The sequence below is a fragment of the Diprion similis genome, chromosome 11, assembly GCF_021155765.1.
Source record: "Diprion similis isolate iyDipSimi1 chromosome 11, iyDipSimi1.1, whole genome shotgun sequence".
Classification (NCBI taxonomy): domain Eukaryota; kingdom Metazoa; phylum Arthropoda; class Insecta; order Hymenoptera; family Diprionidae; genus Diprion; species Diprion similis.
Window position 1 is genome coordinate 9,840,560 of NC_060115.1, and position 15,892 is coordinate 9,856,451.

The 15,892-nt window shown below is 37.1% G+C and overlaps 1 protein-coding gene across 2 annotated transcripts in view; it reads right to left on the minus strand.

Annotated features, from left to right (window-relative positions):
* LOC124412367 (ubiquitin carboxyl-terminal hydrolase 48-like) overlaps window positions 1-5,430 on the minus strand; it is a 56,695-nt gene extending 51,265 nt beyond the window's left edge. For both annotated transcript variants that reach the window (XM_046892180.1, XM_046892179.1), the window contains exons 1-11: window positions 5,130-5,430; window positions 4,832-4,973; window positions 4,481-4,684; window positions 3,921-4,247; window positions 3,585-3,821; window positions 3,250-3,500; window positions 2,590-3,122; window positions 2,383-2,484; window positions 1,813-2,219; window positions 1,383-1,710; window positions 994-1,178 (exon numbers count right to left, since the gene is read on the minus strand). In XM_046892180.1, the coding sequence (XP_046748136.1) occupies window positions 994-1,178; window positions 1,383-1,710; window positions 1,813-2,219; window positions 2,383-2,484; window positions 2,590-3,122; window positions 3,250-3,500; window positions 3,585-3,821; window positions 3,921-4,247; window positions 4,481-4,684; window positions 4,832-4,965 (2,708 nt within the window). In that variant the 5' untranslated portion in view covers window positions 4,966-4,973; window positions 5,130-5,430. The remainder of the gene's footprint in view (window positions 1-993; window positions 1,179-1,382; window positions 1,711-1,812; window positions 2,220-2,382; window positions 2,485-2,589; window positions 3,123-3,249; window positions 3,501-3,584; window positions 3,822-3,920; window positions 4,248-4,480; window positions 4,685-4,831; window positions 4,974-5,129) is intronic.
* Between the last annotated feature and the right edge of the window lie 10,462 nt (window positions 5,431-15,892).

The window sequence follows — 15,892 nt, forward strand, 5'->3', positions numbered from 1 at the left end:
ATTATCGACGCGTGAAAGAATCAGCGAGAAATATGTGATATCAGCAGAGTCGCATGACACGGAAAATCAACTAGGGGTTACCTATCGTCGTCTAACGCAAATTTGACAATGATCATCAACGTGTCTTACCCTCGACAAACAAAGAAGACGGTGCGTTTTTTATCGGGCGATGGTAATCAAGAGCGCAATCCTACGCAACTGTCACGTGATCCGGAGTCCTCGGTAACAAAGAAAACGACTTTTTAAATGAATCAAATGTGAAAATGAATTTTCTACAGTGAATTTAAAAATTCACATAAAAGCTTGGCTTTCACTTTTAACACAAATATTCATTCGAATCAGAAGACAAAAATTATCGACTGGTTAATTGATCAATGGTTAACAATTTACAGGTTTTCTATCTTGATCGCTATTTTTTACTACATATTCGTGTACTTTATGTAGAATTGATCGATAAATACTTCATGTTTATCCATCGAATCATAATGAGGTTCGCATATGAGCAAAATACAGAAAGAGGTTGAATGACTGTAATTTTTTTTCTCTTTGTTTTACTTGATATTTGAATTCTTAAAAATTTTTATCTTTAGAAACTTTCTTGAATCAGACATTCTCATGGACTTATCAAAATATTTTAATGGAAATATAGATTGGATTCAAATTTATGGACTCGAAACCGTGAAACGTAGTTCGAAATTGAAATGAATATCAAACCCTTTTTTCATTGTACAGAAAATCATCTGAGTTGTTTTTTCTATTCGGTATTTTATTGCAAAGAACGAACGGAGAAAACTTGAACAGTTAGCAAGGAATGTATTTTACTCGGGATTATTACGGTTTTTCACTGACCATTTACCTAACCCTTTCTACGTTTGTTTTGGGACAGTTTGAATTTTGAGGAAATCAAAAATCCCCAACATTTATAGGATTCCAGGGATTGTAAATTGCGTAAACATCCTATTTGCTATTCAGATATAATTTTGAATCACTCACCGAATGAAGGATCTCCAACTGTCAACAAATCCCTTTTCAACGACATAATATATCTTCTCGGGATCTTCGCACTTGAGAATCTCATTTCTGTTTTTTGCATAGTAGAAATCTGGCAAGTCATCTTTTTGATTTTTCGCTTTTATTTTGTCATCCTCCTTTGCTTTTTGGGCATTTTCCATTCGTTCCTGCGATGAAACATGTTTGAGTTAACTCTGCATACATATAATAGAAAATTAAAACAAGTCTTCGTTGGCTAATGATCTATTTGAAAGCACTGCGCTATTTAGGCTGTACCAGAAAAAAAAACAAAATGTATTTGTGTTGTGCACATACGCATGAAAACCTCGTGATACCAAATAGTACAGAACATAAGATAGTAAATTACGTACCACGCAAGTCGTGCAAGGAGACGTAGTGATGGGATATTGTTGAGCGTTAGGAAAGTACTTCTGAAGTATTGTCCAAACTTCAATGGGTACCAGTTTTCTGCTGGCATCTGGCGTCTTCAAGGAATTGTGCTCACAGAGCAAATCTTCGTTGAAACTTAATATTGCTTCACTGTCTTCATTTTCTTTGGGACTGCCTGCATGATCTCCTTGATTTTCGTTATTATCCGAGGTCTCCTTTTCATTTTCCATAACCTCAGTAAATTTTTCCATTGCTAAACGACGCCACGATCTCAACGAATCTGCACCAACGATATAGCTGGATTCTGTCCTACATGAAACGGAAAAATATTCAAGTCTCGATACATCTGAAGAACGTAATGATTTTTTCAGCATAGAAAATATGTGAGAGGACACTCAAACACTGACTTACTGTTCTTTGAAGTTGCGCATTAGCTCTGTGACCTCTTTCTGATCCTTTTCTAGGGCCATTTTGAATCGCAACATTTTACATCGGTGTTTGACACAAACTTCGCATAACGAATTATCGTCGAGACGCGGACCGCCACGATATTTGGCGTACAACATATCAGCCGCGATTGCCGGTATATATTTTGCACGATTGACGCGAAGTGGATCCAAGCGATGATGCGGACAAAGCAAGACAGAGTTATCTATTGGCGTAATTCCATTTGACGTTGACGCCGAGCTGTTAAGCCATTTTGACAACCAATCAGAAGGGATCCACTGGAAATCACCAGATCCATCGTTCTTTAAAATTATGTTGAAAAAATCGATAACTAGTTGTCTCTTATCGTTTTGATCTTCTATGTCCTTTTGCTGGAAGATAATAAATTTGTCATTAATTTTTGAATGATTCTTATGCCAAGCGTTAATCTTTCCAGCAGTCAGTTGTTTTATCGAGACGTTTCTTTTCTTTGGCTTCCTCGTTTTTCTAAAGATAAAGTCACGCATAAATTATAGCACACAGCTAGCTAGATACCTTTTCCTGTTGAATCGCCAGTAAGCTTAATTCATGTTTAACGTTTTCTTGCTTGACTAACTCTCGTACAGTATCGCTTACTTCCCACCTCTCGAATTCCATCTAAAATTAAAAACAATCTGATAACATCTTGATCGATAATTCGGATAGCAATTTTTTTGTATTATCAAGAAACAATAATAACAGAATGAAACTTGCAAAGATTACCTCTTCATAAAAATCTCTTTGACCACAGCTCATAGCTCTATGAGCAGCACCGTTTAGTGTTTTGTAATCAATGTTCGAATTCTTCGAAATCTGGGTGGAATTCGTATTATTCGTTGTCGACTGGTTGTCATCACTTTTTTTCGAAATATCGATTAGACAATCCTTGACGCAGTTACCAGTTTCGTCTAAGTGTTCATGTTTCTTATTCGAATAAGGTTCCTGAGACTTCTCTGTTAAACTTTCTGCTGAAAGTTCCGTTGATATACTTTCGAATTTGATAACTTCAGAATCCTGCATTTCTGAATCACTATCAGCCTTCATCTCATCATTTGAAATTTCCGGTGGATTAGTGTGGTTGAAATTCTCCGTTTCATGCAAACTGCTCGTTTCAGAACCGACCTTTTTCGGTCTACCTTTTTTTGGCATATTTAATTTAGCCGTATCATTCACTCTTTTATACACCAACATGTAGGCCGTATTTGACGATAAGAATCCTTTTGGCACACGAGATCGTTTCACATTTTTAGGAGCATCTGTGACGTAGAAAGAATGACAAAGTTTCAAAATATTATTATAAGGTGGAATAACTTGTATACACGTAATAGGTTATCGAAATTTCACCGGGAGTCATTTACAACTCAACCTTAACAATAATCCTACCGTTGAGACCATCTTCGATGCGTTTGTTATGCATCTTTTCGACCTTGTCGTCACTAAACTGGTACCATTCACCATTTGAACTACATATATTTGCTATGTAATGACCAGAATGTGCCGAAGCACCCTTATGGCTCAAGACAGCAACTAAATTGTAGACGTGTGTTTGGGGTGAACTTTTCAAGTACTCGGACATGTCCAAGTCCTCGGGAAACTGAATGTACGAACTTAATTTCCGCTTCTGACCGGAATCTCTGTAATGAAAAGAAAAAAATCACTTATCTAATCTAATCTAATCTAATCTAAATTTAATCTATCGTAAGTAACTGGTTACTTACCGATGAAACACGAAACGTAACAATTGAATGTTTAGGGTTTCTGGAAGTACGTCAAGTCTGATAAATCTTCTGGCATCTTTTTTATCGTTACATGTAGCACAGAGGTACTTATTAGCACCAGTCAATTGTTCTTCCATCAGATACGTCTCCAGTGCTTCTTTCAAAGTCGCAGCCAATTGCAAATCGAGTTCGTAAAATGTAGTTGGCGTGGAATATTCTGTTTTGCATGTTGTACAGCTATGAAACAATTGAATACCTCTAATTAAAGTGTTCCTTCAAAATATCCCACAAATAGCTACGTCTTGAAAAATAAACTATACATTCGGCAACACGCACCAATTTACGTAACTGTATTTGCCTTGGCTCAGTCTCTGTAACGTATCAGTGAGTACAGTATTTTGCTGTAGTTTCCGCTCTATGTGACAGAGAAGAAGCTTTGAAAATTCTTGTGCATCCTGCTGCGTTCTCGTATCGAGAGACAAGGCGATCGCTAGGTTCGTTGGATCCAATGACTTTTTATTTCCAAACTGTAGCATCGCGAATATATACTGGAGTTGACCAACTGCCGTAACAGGGTGATACGGCTGTCCGTTTTTTTTAGCTGTTAGTAAATTCTCGCTCTCTTCGGGGTCTTCGGTTATTTTCCACTTATATATCACCCTTCTGCAATAAGGTTTTAAATTCCATTTCATCAACATGCACAAAACAGTGGCAATAGTCTTTGACGAGATATATCAATGTCTTGAAAACATCTACGTCAAACCAACGACGTACTAAAATTTTAAGAAAATTCTCGTCATTTGATTCATCAATAATATTAATGCTTGCATTTAATATTTTGCTACTACACAAGTTTTACACACAATTTCCTCATTACTGTCAATCTTGAACCATACCTCATATCCTCGTTGTGAAACCATACTTGAATTAAACTATTGACATAGCACGTGGCCCCTAAATTTTTCAATCCGACATACTGCGTTGGATCACGAAGTTCGGAGAGCGAACTTTCCAAGGGAGCAATCTCGGCTGGTTGGGATTTCATGTATTTTTCCTCTCCTATACCAGTCAAACACTGTGGATTGTTCGTGCAGTTTCGTCTGGTAAAAAAAGAGAATACGTGATCAATATTTACTTAGGACAGTTAGGACTTGACATACATGCAAGAAACGATGCTGTTCGCTGACACAAGCCTCGTGACGCAGCTGTATAATTTTTGTATATAAAAAAGGATGCTCGTGTCTTACTTGCATGTCTTGCAGTTCTTCAATCCGATTCTGTACGCAGTTTCTATGTGTATCGGCTGAATCTCATCGACGGGTGTATTCTCAATCCAAGCCCAGGCCATTTTATCCAGTTCAATTTTCTTAACCGGAGGCATGTTTATGGCTGAAATGCAGTGATGATGAGTGAAACAAATTTGCGGGAAATGAGTGTTAATAATTTTTCGTTCTCGTTGTCAGTGCCGATGATTCGACAGACGCGTAGCATGAATTCACCAGGTTTAGCCTAGCTAAAGTCGACTAAATTACGGTATATACTTACCGATAAATGCGACCAATAATCCGACGGTATTGGAGGTTAACTATCGATGTCAAATGCTCAGATGCGTATCCGCATATGTACAGCACACGGTTTCTGAGCCAAGTATTTGTTTACGTTATTATACCTCCCTTAGCGGCGCAGGAACGTGGGAAAGTAATTCTCCTCGGTGTGGGCTTACTTTCCAAATACTCTTCGATTACTTCTCCCCAAGCTCACGCAAAAGTCTCGTTTATATTTACAGTAGAATTTTTTTTAAAAAGAACATCAAAATACAACAGTCCGCCGCGATGGCAAACCTCGCTGCTGGGCTGAAGCCGCAGTAAACTGTGAGTAAACGCTGCCATATGCAGTACGCAGCTATGGCTCAATGGCGTGCGCATGCGGCAGACTTTTCAAACGAGTCGGCTATCGCAACGAGAATCGAATGGAAAATGGAAATTGGTAAATAACGTGACGGATGAACTGAGTCGCTCTCTTTAACCGTCTTCGTATCATCGCGATGCGTATTTATCCCTTGAGTACATTGCTGGTTCGTTTAATGTTACGAGATATGCATCGTTTCGTCTCAGGATAAGGGTCGAATCGAATCACTGCAGTGGTGCCAACCTATCGGACGAATTTTTCTTTGAATGGCGCCAAAACAGTTTGGATTTCATATTTAGATGACTTAATTATAGTGCCACGATAATACTTCATATTTTTCATTTATAAGAGGGATGTTTGATGATATTGAAGCTCAATAAATACGGGAATATATGATACATTTCATTCTTTCGTTTTATAACATTGACAATTTTCATAGAAATATGTAATGATAATTACCAAACGAGGTAACGCAGACAGATTTGTATAGTTAAATCTGAATTGTAAATATAAATATATTAGGACTTTTTTACTTGCGTAATATATTTGTGTTTTTAATATTATTCAGGACCACCAACTTGTCAAATAAGTGCGTTTAAAATTGCAGATGCCCACTAATTCGGTGTATATTTTTTCGGGAAACTTACAATTGGTTGATTTTCAGTCTGTTGTTTAGATTTCACAGACAATATTTAGAGATTTCACCATCAGTCTTGAGAGTTCGTCAGAGATCTTCACATTTTCTTCAGATTCCGGCCTTAGCGACAATATTTCTTAATACGTAAACAACATTTCTCTTTTCTTTGAACGGATTCAGGTTCAACACCTTCGCGCAATCGATTTCTCTCGAAAAATTACGTCAACAAAGTGCATCGAAGAATCGATAACAAAATTTTTCAAAATCTGCCAAATTCCGACTAAATAAATCCAAAGCTATAACCTTCTTTTGTTCGCAATTTTCAGACGTCGGAAACTTTCCTTCTCAGAATCGTTTTGCAGGACTTTTTATTCACTAATCAGACCCTCAGAAATTACTGAAATCGCCACAAAATTTCAATTCACGCCTGACGGCGCGTCCAACGGCAATTTTTCGAAAATCTGACCGCGTTGTGCGTAGTTCGCACGGCACTTCCGACCGGTCGAGACTTGCTTCCAAGCGAAGCGCGGCTTCAGTCGCCTCCGAGCAGCCGTAGTGAATTGAGCTACGCAAGTCGTAAATCGAGAGTTCAAATTGCCATGTACAGGCTTTAACCATTCGAGACATGGCCAAGCACCGATAACTTACGGTTAAAAAAGTGCTGTGTATTGTGATTCGATCAGTGTATAATTCCCACGAAATTCACTGTGAATAATATACGAACGGCGTGCAGCGGCGAATGATGGTCTATGCAAGAGCCGAGTTACTGAAACAAAAACAGTCGAGGACATCGAAGGTGAGTTATCGTGTCTCAAATTTTCATTGTTCTCTGCAACTTCAGATTGTATATAGCGATTTCGATTCTCGACTCTTTGCGTCGCGTCTCATTTGTTATTGTTTCGTTGAATGCATATGCGTCGTTGTATTGTTAGTAAGTTTAACTCAGTTTAGGCAGTCAGATACAAGATAAAAAGTGTGAATGGAGTTGGAATCGAGTGTGAGTATTACGCTGCATAACTACAAAAGTTTTGTGACAAGAAAATTACCTGATAAACTTCCGTTATCGCTTTCTTTCTAACATTCTGAAAAGACGGATCTTGCGGAAGGTGACCTTCGTGCGAGTTGTGTCTCAGATTTTGGTTCGCAGATCGCGTCTCTCACGTGGGCACACGTTTGTGAATTGAAAATTTTATTGCGTAGTTGATTTTGGCGTTGTTTCTTGTGTGAGATAAAACTCTAAGCGATTGCATCCGTTTCCGAATTTCTTCGTGGGCATCGAACGACGGAACGATCCTCCATTTTGTAATCCTTTATTACGGTTAAACAAAAGAACGCATCACGGCGTTATTAATCGTTCCGAAATTTCGAGTGAGAATCGAATCGTCAACTGTTATTGATTTTGATACACGCCTATTATGTCTTGGATAACTATGGTGAATTTTGAATGCTGTTCAAATCGTTGTTGAAAATACATTGAATACTAACAAAATATTTTGTTATTTTTATTGATTGCAGAAAGAGAACGCAACAACGTTGATTGGCATAAGTGATCACCTAGATTGAAAGGCTGGACTGATGAATTTATTACATATAAATAACAGGTATAAAACAATCCCAATCATTTTTCACCGATTCATGTAATACGTAAAATTTTCCAAAACTTGATATAACGCATTACCTACAAATCAAAATTGCACGTGTTTAAACATTGAGTATACGAAAGTTGATTTAGATCAAATATTGAAAAAAGTTTTATGGTTTTGTTCTTCCTCTGGTTACAGAATTGAACTACTCTAAGAATGAACGAAGTTAGCAAGTATCCGCATTGAGTGACCCTGGAAATATATGTTGGATAACAAAAAATACACAAGCTGAACAGCTCGAAAATTTTTGGAAGACCAGAAAACAGGTACACGTTTGAGATCATTCTTGATTATACCTTTGGGCTACTTTTAATCGGAGAAATTTGTCAGTTAGCTACAATTGATTATTATTCACTTCTTCGTTATATTTACATAAAATAATGGTAATTTTTCAACTTTTGTAGATTAATTCCGCTAAACAAATACTAATAAAGTGTTTTTATTTCTGACCTGTTAACAGCAGCACACTGTATATTGCAGCACTGTCGACCACATTCAGCAATGATCCAAGTGACGTAATCCAATTAATCCATCTCTGACAACAAACTAAAAATCAAACCACCCGCTGCAGTGTATAAAAGTGAAAGGTACACATTCGATATGATTTATAATTACTATGTCCCGTTTCATCGTACATGATTTTAACTGCTCAATAATTTTATGCATTTATTCAATATTTCTTCTTATTTTATTAGCCTGTTATTATTTTATTAAAATATTTTATTATATTTTGATTCTAGTGTAAAAAGTGTGTCACCACCGTGCAACCTGAGAAGCCACGAGGACTACTACGTATACATGTAAAGTGTGGAGCAACCCGGAGGAGGTGAGAAAACTTACTTCAATTATTGTTTGATAATTCAATGTGCTGCATTTGAAACCTAAGTTTTGTCATTGCGTAACACGCGGCAGCAAATATAGAAGTACATAGACAACAGTAATAATAGAAAATCCAGTTCGTTAAATTAATTCGAGCTTCCTTTTTCGATTTTTCAGAGTTAAGCAGAGACATCCGAGTAACTTCTCCATTACTCAGCAACGTTGGTGAGTTTGCACGTGTTTAGGTTACGGGCATTAATTCCCTGGGATTCCTTTGTCACGTGGCGTGGCGGTAAAAATTGTTACACAAATCTTCGATTTCTTAGCTGCATGTATAGGCTCATTCGCGATCTCAACGGTGCTTGACTTTCAGTCGATACATTTTTTTTTCCCTTTTTATTGGAGTTGACCTATTTTACTAGAGTTACTCAAAGTTAGAAATTTTGCACGTTGCTGAAAGTGGAATGAGCATCGCGACAGGTTACCATCACTTACTCAACATTCGCGAAAACTGATTGTGTTTAGCTACAAAGTATATAATTACAATGATGTCGTTTAAGTGGTGGATAATCCTGAGGTTTAAACATATTCCAACGATTGTTTAATCAATAACGTTTCAAAGTCTGGCAGAACGTAACGTAATCAACTTGCATGATATATCTTGAATCATTTTCAATTTCTCATTGCCCAGCAACTATCGAACAACTACAGGCTTAGCTCGCTTAGAAAAATGCAGGATGTTTTTAATCCATCTTACAAAAGGTTGATGTACCGATAGTCCGCTAACAATCACTAAAACAATACTCTCGCTGACTATGGTACAAAAGCGTTTTGCTCCCTACAGGTGATAAATAAAAAAGTAAGTCACAGTGACCACGGCGCAAATGAGGAGGGATGATGTGTGTTGGGAAAAATGGAGAATCGCTTAGAACGAATATAGGTAATCGGGTAGGTAGGTGGCCGTTGTGGGATCCGTCGCGAGGTTTGATGCAGATGTGTGTGTGAATCTCTTCAACATTTCCGTTGGGTGGTTCCGTTGGGAATGAGGCGAGGGTAGGAAGGTCGCGATGCAGCGCGATGTTATTTACTTTTGTAATCCACAGCGTCAAATGATCACAGTGATTTTCATCCAGAAACACGTAAAAGACTCGTCAATATATAAGAGTCTCCGAACTATTTATCAGTAAGCTTCCAAATTTTAACGAGATTGAATTTCCCATTTCTTTTCACTTTGCTATCATTTTCCAGTAGTTATTTAACTCAATTATTCAGTGATTGTCTATCATTATTTCATTCAATTGATCTCTGTGATCGTCTGAATGGGCAAAACGCATCTCTGGACCATCTATCGCGTTCCGTGGTACGCTAGATGGGGAGAGATGCTGAGCTCGAAGACTTCGCGTCGAAGAGGACCGCCGACCGTCACGCCACACAATAATGCATGCCTTCCAACCTCCCTCCCGGACTTGACTCGCATCTTGGAACAACAATTCGCATCGCAATGTGTCGGATTCAAAAAGACGCAGATGCGAATTGGTTTTCTACAGAATTTTGCGACAAGTCCTAGACATTTAAGATTTTTTTACGGATTAATCGGCCGCGCCTTTTTGCGCGTTGATTAATCACGGGAATCAGACGCGCCATTTGCGCGACGATTCGTAATCAGGGTGGCGATAGACCGGAAAACGATTTTCGTTTATCGGGAAAAGTCGGGGAATTATGATGGATCCTAAAGTAATACGGACAGTTTTTACAAATCTTTTTCAATCTTTAGCTATGCTTCGTAACTTCAGTTGAGCTAACTTTCGGAAATGGTATCGCGTTCGATTTCTAATTATTCTTGTGAAACGAAGCAATACTATGTGTTTTTTAGATTCAAATTTATATATCCAAGTTGCACAACTTCGGGAACTTTTGGTCATATAAACTGCCCAACATTGCCTAATATTTGTGGGGAAACGTCAGGGAATACTCAATTTTTTTACGGGAAGAGTCGGGAATTTTATTTAAGTAAAATTACGCCATCCTGCGCTTGATCGAGTGATCGAGTGGTCCAGTGATCGAGTGATCGAGTGCTCGAGTGATCCAGTGATCGGGAGATCGAGTGATCCAGGGATCGTGTGATCGAGAGTTCGAGAGGTCGATGGGTCGAGTGATTTAGTCCGGGAGGTAACGAAAGATTTCATTACACCATTTCCGTAGGCTTCATTTTTTTGTACTAGTTATCCGTGTATCATGAAACAGTAATATACAAGCCTTAAAAACGCACCCCCGCGACGGGGGGTTGCAGGAGGGTTACAATTTACAGCAGGAAATTGACTAAATAATGTATAGCCGCAAACGCGAAACTTATCGAAGGGATTAATTGAAATATAAGAAGCCTAGAAAATATCGTCTTCTGCCTAAATTCCACGACGAAACTCTATTTCTGCCGACATAAGTAAGCGCGAAAAAATGTTTAAAAAAATCATACCTGCGAAGATAAAATTGATTAGAATGCTATTTTTTATAGTGAGAAACACAAAAATAATAGTCTTCCATCTAGAGGATACATTTCATAGGGTGGCTCAAAAAAGGGCCACCTTTCTTTTGGTTTTCAGTTTTCTCCGAGATTCTTGCACTTTTCTACTAAAAAATAGATAACGCTAAATGGCTGGGATGAAAATTTTTTTTTACTTCCGTCTCAACGACGATCAAATTTCGAAAAAAGCCTATTTTCGGGAACTTCAAAATCTAGATATTCCTTGAATCTTTCGGTGGATATGTTTTGTGTTACGAAACAGAAGTTTTTACGAGTCCTAAGAGGCGTGCGATTTTTTTGAGTACTGAAACATCTATCTTGAAATTCTTAGATGAAGAATTTTTTTATCTTTTAAACATTGCGATGAACTTCGATGCAGATTTTTCGGCACTATAAAAAATCGCACGCATGCCAGGTCTTACAATAACTTTTGTTTCGTCATACAAATTAAACGTTGCCACTGAAGGATTCAAGGATATCTCAATTTTGAAATTCCCTAAGATAGCGTTTTTTCGAAATTTCAATATCGTTGAGGCGGTAGTAAAAAATTTTTATCAGCTTAGCCCTTTTACGTGAGTTATTCTTTAGTGAAAAGTACAAAAATTTTAGTGAAGAGCGAAATCTTGAATAATGCCCTATTTGAACCGCTCTAAGATTCAACGAAGGTCGTCTTCGAAGCCTATGAAGCTGCATCTTTACGTCCTGCCTGAAAGTCGATGGTTAATGTTGTTCGAAATAGTTGAATGACTATCGTGAAGTTTTTTTCTTTTTTTTATGTTACATATTTGTTCAGTATATTAATTTATACTTTGGTGGATAGTTGTACTAAATCTTCTACCGTTAAAATCGAGACTCAAATATATCGATAAAATTCGATAAAATGATTTACGATAAGAAAAACAATCTTTTACAATGACATTAAGGATTAATTCCGAGAAAATCCACACTAATATTCGAAAATCGTCTTTTCCCAAAATTTCAGTCTATTCTTTTATAGAATAGTCGTAAGTTGAGGTAAAAAAATTACTTATTGATTTTTACTTCGTAGAATTCTATGTTTAAAATGTGCATGCTGTTATAACGTATGCTCATCTTGTTTGATAAGTTTAGTTTAGTTTAGTTTAGTTTAGTTTATTGGATATCTCTCATTTCGGTGAACACAATACATTTTTTCAAATACGCTACATAGTTTTACTTGTAATTTTATAAAATGTTTTTTTTTTTTTTGTTTTTTTTTTCTCGCGTTAAAATTAACCTATAATCTTCGATGTGTACCTCCATGTAGAGTGCCTCGTCCTTCCCCATATAAGTTCGGAAACTTGTGCGTAGGGTGTCAAGGGTTTGGCTTACTTATCTTCATTATTTTGTTTCTGATTTGTAGGTATTATCTGTTTCATTCCGGGTTTGTAATTTTGTTGAAGTATTCTCTCCCTCTGCTGAATATCCATTGTTTCATGTTTTTTTTTTAATCTGAGTGTTGGTTGTTTTCTTATTTCGTTATCGAGTTCGTTATATATTTTTCGGCCTATGTAGTCAGCTTGGTGTTGTCCTTTCGTTGTGTATGTTTTCAGGTTTATTACCTCTTTGTTGACTCTTGCCCTTGTATCATGCGCGTGTACGATCTGGTATTCTTCGTCCGTTAAATTCGATTTATGAATCTTTATTGCCGCAGCCTTCATGTAAGTTTGTCTAATGTCCAGTAGTCCCGTTTCTTCATATAATTTTTCGGTAGAGTACTTTCTATCTTTCTTGTACGCTATTCTTAGGATTAGCTTCTGAGTTATTTCCAGCGGTTTTAGATGTTTGCTGTATGTTCCACCCCAGCCTATTATACCGTATTCTAGTACGGAGTTCACGAGACTATAAAAGGTAATTTGATGAACATTCATCCATTATTACATTGAAATCTTCAATATCAGAATTATTGATTTCAGCATTATCGTCTTCGCCTTGTTCTGTATTTATTTCTCCATCTTTAAATATATAAATATAAAAATGTAGTAATGATTAAATAATTATTTATGTATCATTTTTATGTTTTATTTATAATACCTAGATTTTTTTCCGAGCTGATTGCTATGTCATAGATGGATTTAATTGAGAAACAAATTTACTATCGGACTTTTCCCAACCACAGTCAGCGGGAGAAAATTTTGTTTAAATCAAAATGTACAAAATCTTTGGAGGCATGATTGTCCCCCGCAACCGAAGGAATTTTATCCTACTGACTATGGTTGGGATGAATCAGATAATAAACTTGTTGTTCAATTAAACCCATGGATGACATGACAATTAATTCAGCAGAAAGTAAAAGTAAATAATGAAAAAAACTAAAGAAGTTATATAAAAATTATTATCTAGGCATTAACAAATTATTATATTCATATATATACAATTAAAAAAACAAGTACAGAACAAGACCAAGATCAATCAGACAAAGAAGACGGTGGTGAAATCAATAATTCTGATATTGAAAATCAATGTCATACTAAAAGCATTTTATAGAATTTCATTAATATATCTAAGTCTCGATTTTCATGGTAAAAGATCTAGTATAACTATCCGCCATAGTTCAAATTAATTCACTGAACAAATGTACAACATGAAAAAAAAACACTTCATGACAGTCGTTCAGTTTGTAGAACAGCAACGATCGTCTTTCAGGCAGCTCGTAAAGATGCAGCATCGTAGCCGCAAGCCTGGAGCAGCTTCATGGACTTGGAAGACTACTTTCGATGTATACTATAGGTGGTTGACTATTATTTTTGTGTTTCTTACTATAAAAAGAAGCATTGTAATCAATTTCATCCTTGCAGGTATTATGAGCTTTTTAAATATTTGATTGTACTTACTTATGTGGGTGGAAGACGAGTTTTGTCGAGAAATTTAGGCGGCAGATGATACTTTTTAGGCTTTTTGTGTTTCAATTAATGCGTACAATAAGTTTCACGTGAGCGACTATACATTTTTTTTGTCAATTTTTTGATGCTATTGTAACCCTCCTGACCCCCCCCCCCCCCCCCCCGTCGTGGGGGTGCGTTGGAAGGCGTTGATTACTATTATATGATACACGGATAACTAGTACAAAAACAATGAAGATTGTGGATGTGAGCCGGAAATTACTGACGTTCCCTTGCGGACTGATCGAGGGATCGAACGTATCGAGGGTTCCAGTGGCGCAGAGATCGTGTGATCCAGTGATCGTAACCCCGTATCCGAGTGATCCAGTGACCCAGTGGTCGAGTGGTCGAGAGATCGAGTGATCCAGTGATCGGGTCAGGGTGGCAACGGACCGGGAAAACCGGGAATTCACTTTATCGGGAAAAGTCAGTAAAACGTTAGGGAGATATGATTGGGCATAGAGAAGAAAAACGTGCTGTTTTTAAAGAACCATTTTCAAACTTCAGATATGCTTCGTAAATTCAGTTAAGCTAACTTTCGGAAATGGGACCGTGCGATTTCTAATGATTCGTGTGAAACGAAGCAATACTCTGTGTTTTTCAGATCTAAATTTATATATTCAAGGTGCACAACTTCTGGAGCTTTTAGTCGTAAAAACTGCCCGACCTTGCCCAATTTAAGTTTCGTGGGAAAATGTCAGGGGATTCTAAATGTTTTGACGGGAAAAGTCAGGAAATAGTCGGGGAATTATATTTGAGTAAAATTGTCGCTACCCTGATAATGCGAATCGATCGATCGCCCTTTTTGCTTGACGATTTCGTAAACGGTATATGAACAAGTAAATCGCGCTCGATGTATTAAGCCTTTGGCTATTCAATTAATCTTGTTACGAACAACTGAACTTTCAAGTTCAGATTGATCGTGCCTTTTGCGCGTTCACTTGATACCTTTTGGTTCTGAGAGAAGGCGTGGCACTTGCAAGCCGGTGGTCAATTCACGGGGATAAAAATCGCGGAGTGTATAGTGATGGTGAAGAATCTTATTGTAAGTATTTATAGAACATATCTGAGGTCCATGAAAGTATTTTTTTAGTAATTGTATTTTTTTTTGTTTCAGGGCAACGGACTAATTTTTTTAAAAGTATACTGAGAAATAATTAGTCCTCACTCAAACGACATTGTTTTTGTTAGTGTACGCACTTTTGTCATAGTGTTAATAGCATTTTCATCTGTTTTAGTTAATCAAATCGTTTGTCCGTTTCAGCTAATGAACTCTTTTGTCTGTTTCAGGGAATCAAACATTTTATATATTTCAGCTAATCAAGCCTTCTCTCTATTCCAGCTAATTAAATTTTTTTTACTGTTTCAGTTGATTTATGTTTTGTCTGTTTCAGCTATAATAATCAAACTCTTTGACTGTTCCAGCTAATCAAATCTGTTGTATTTCCGATGAAATTTTTTTACCAACACCTGAAGCGATTACAGGCACCATTTCCTGAATCGTCAATAATAAAGCTTTGATAAATCCTACTAAAATCGAATTAAGGTGTGTGAAATTGCTGATCGAAGAAATATCTCACCTCAGGCGTTTTGGCAGAGTATCTTTTTTGAGGTGAAATATTTCCTCTATCAGTATTTTTTCATGACACATTCCAATTCGATTTTTGCAAGACTTATCAAGAGTCTGTTGACAAATATGAGGATTTTAGCAGAAATTCATTTCGATGTTAGTAACAAAAGTTTGGTCGGAACTATATTATGCTTAGATCTAAAGAAATTTCCTTGGGGTTGGCAACGACTCCAATGCATCGAGAGTACCTAGGAGTACCTCGCAACCAAACCTAACCTGGCACAATCGGTGTTGACAAACGTGCACAATC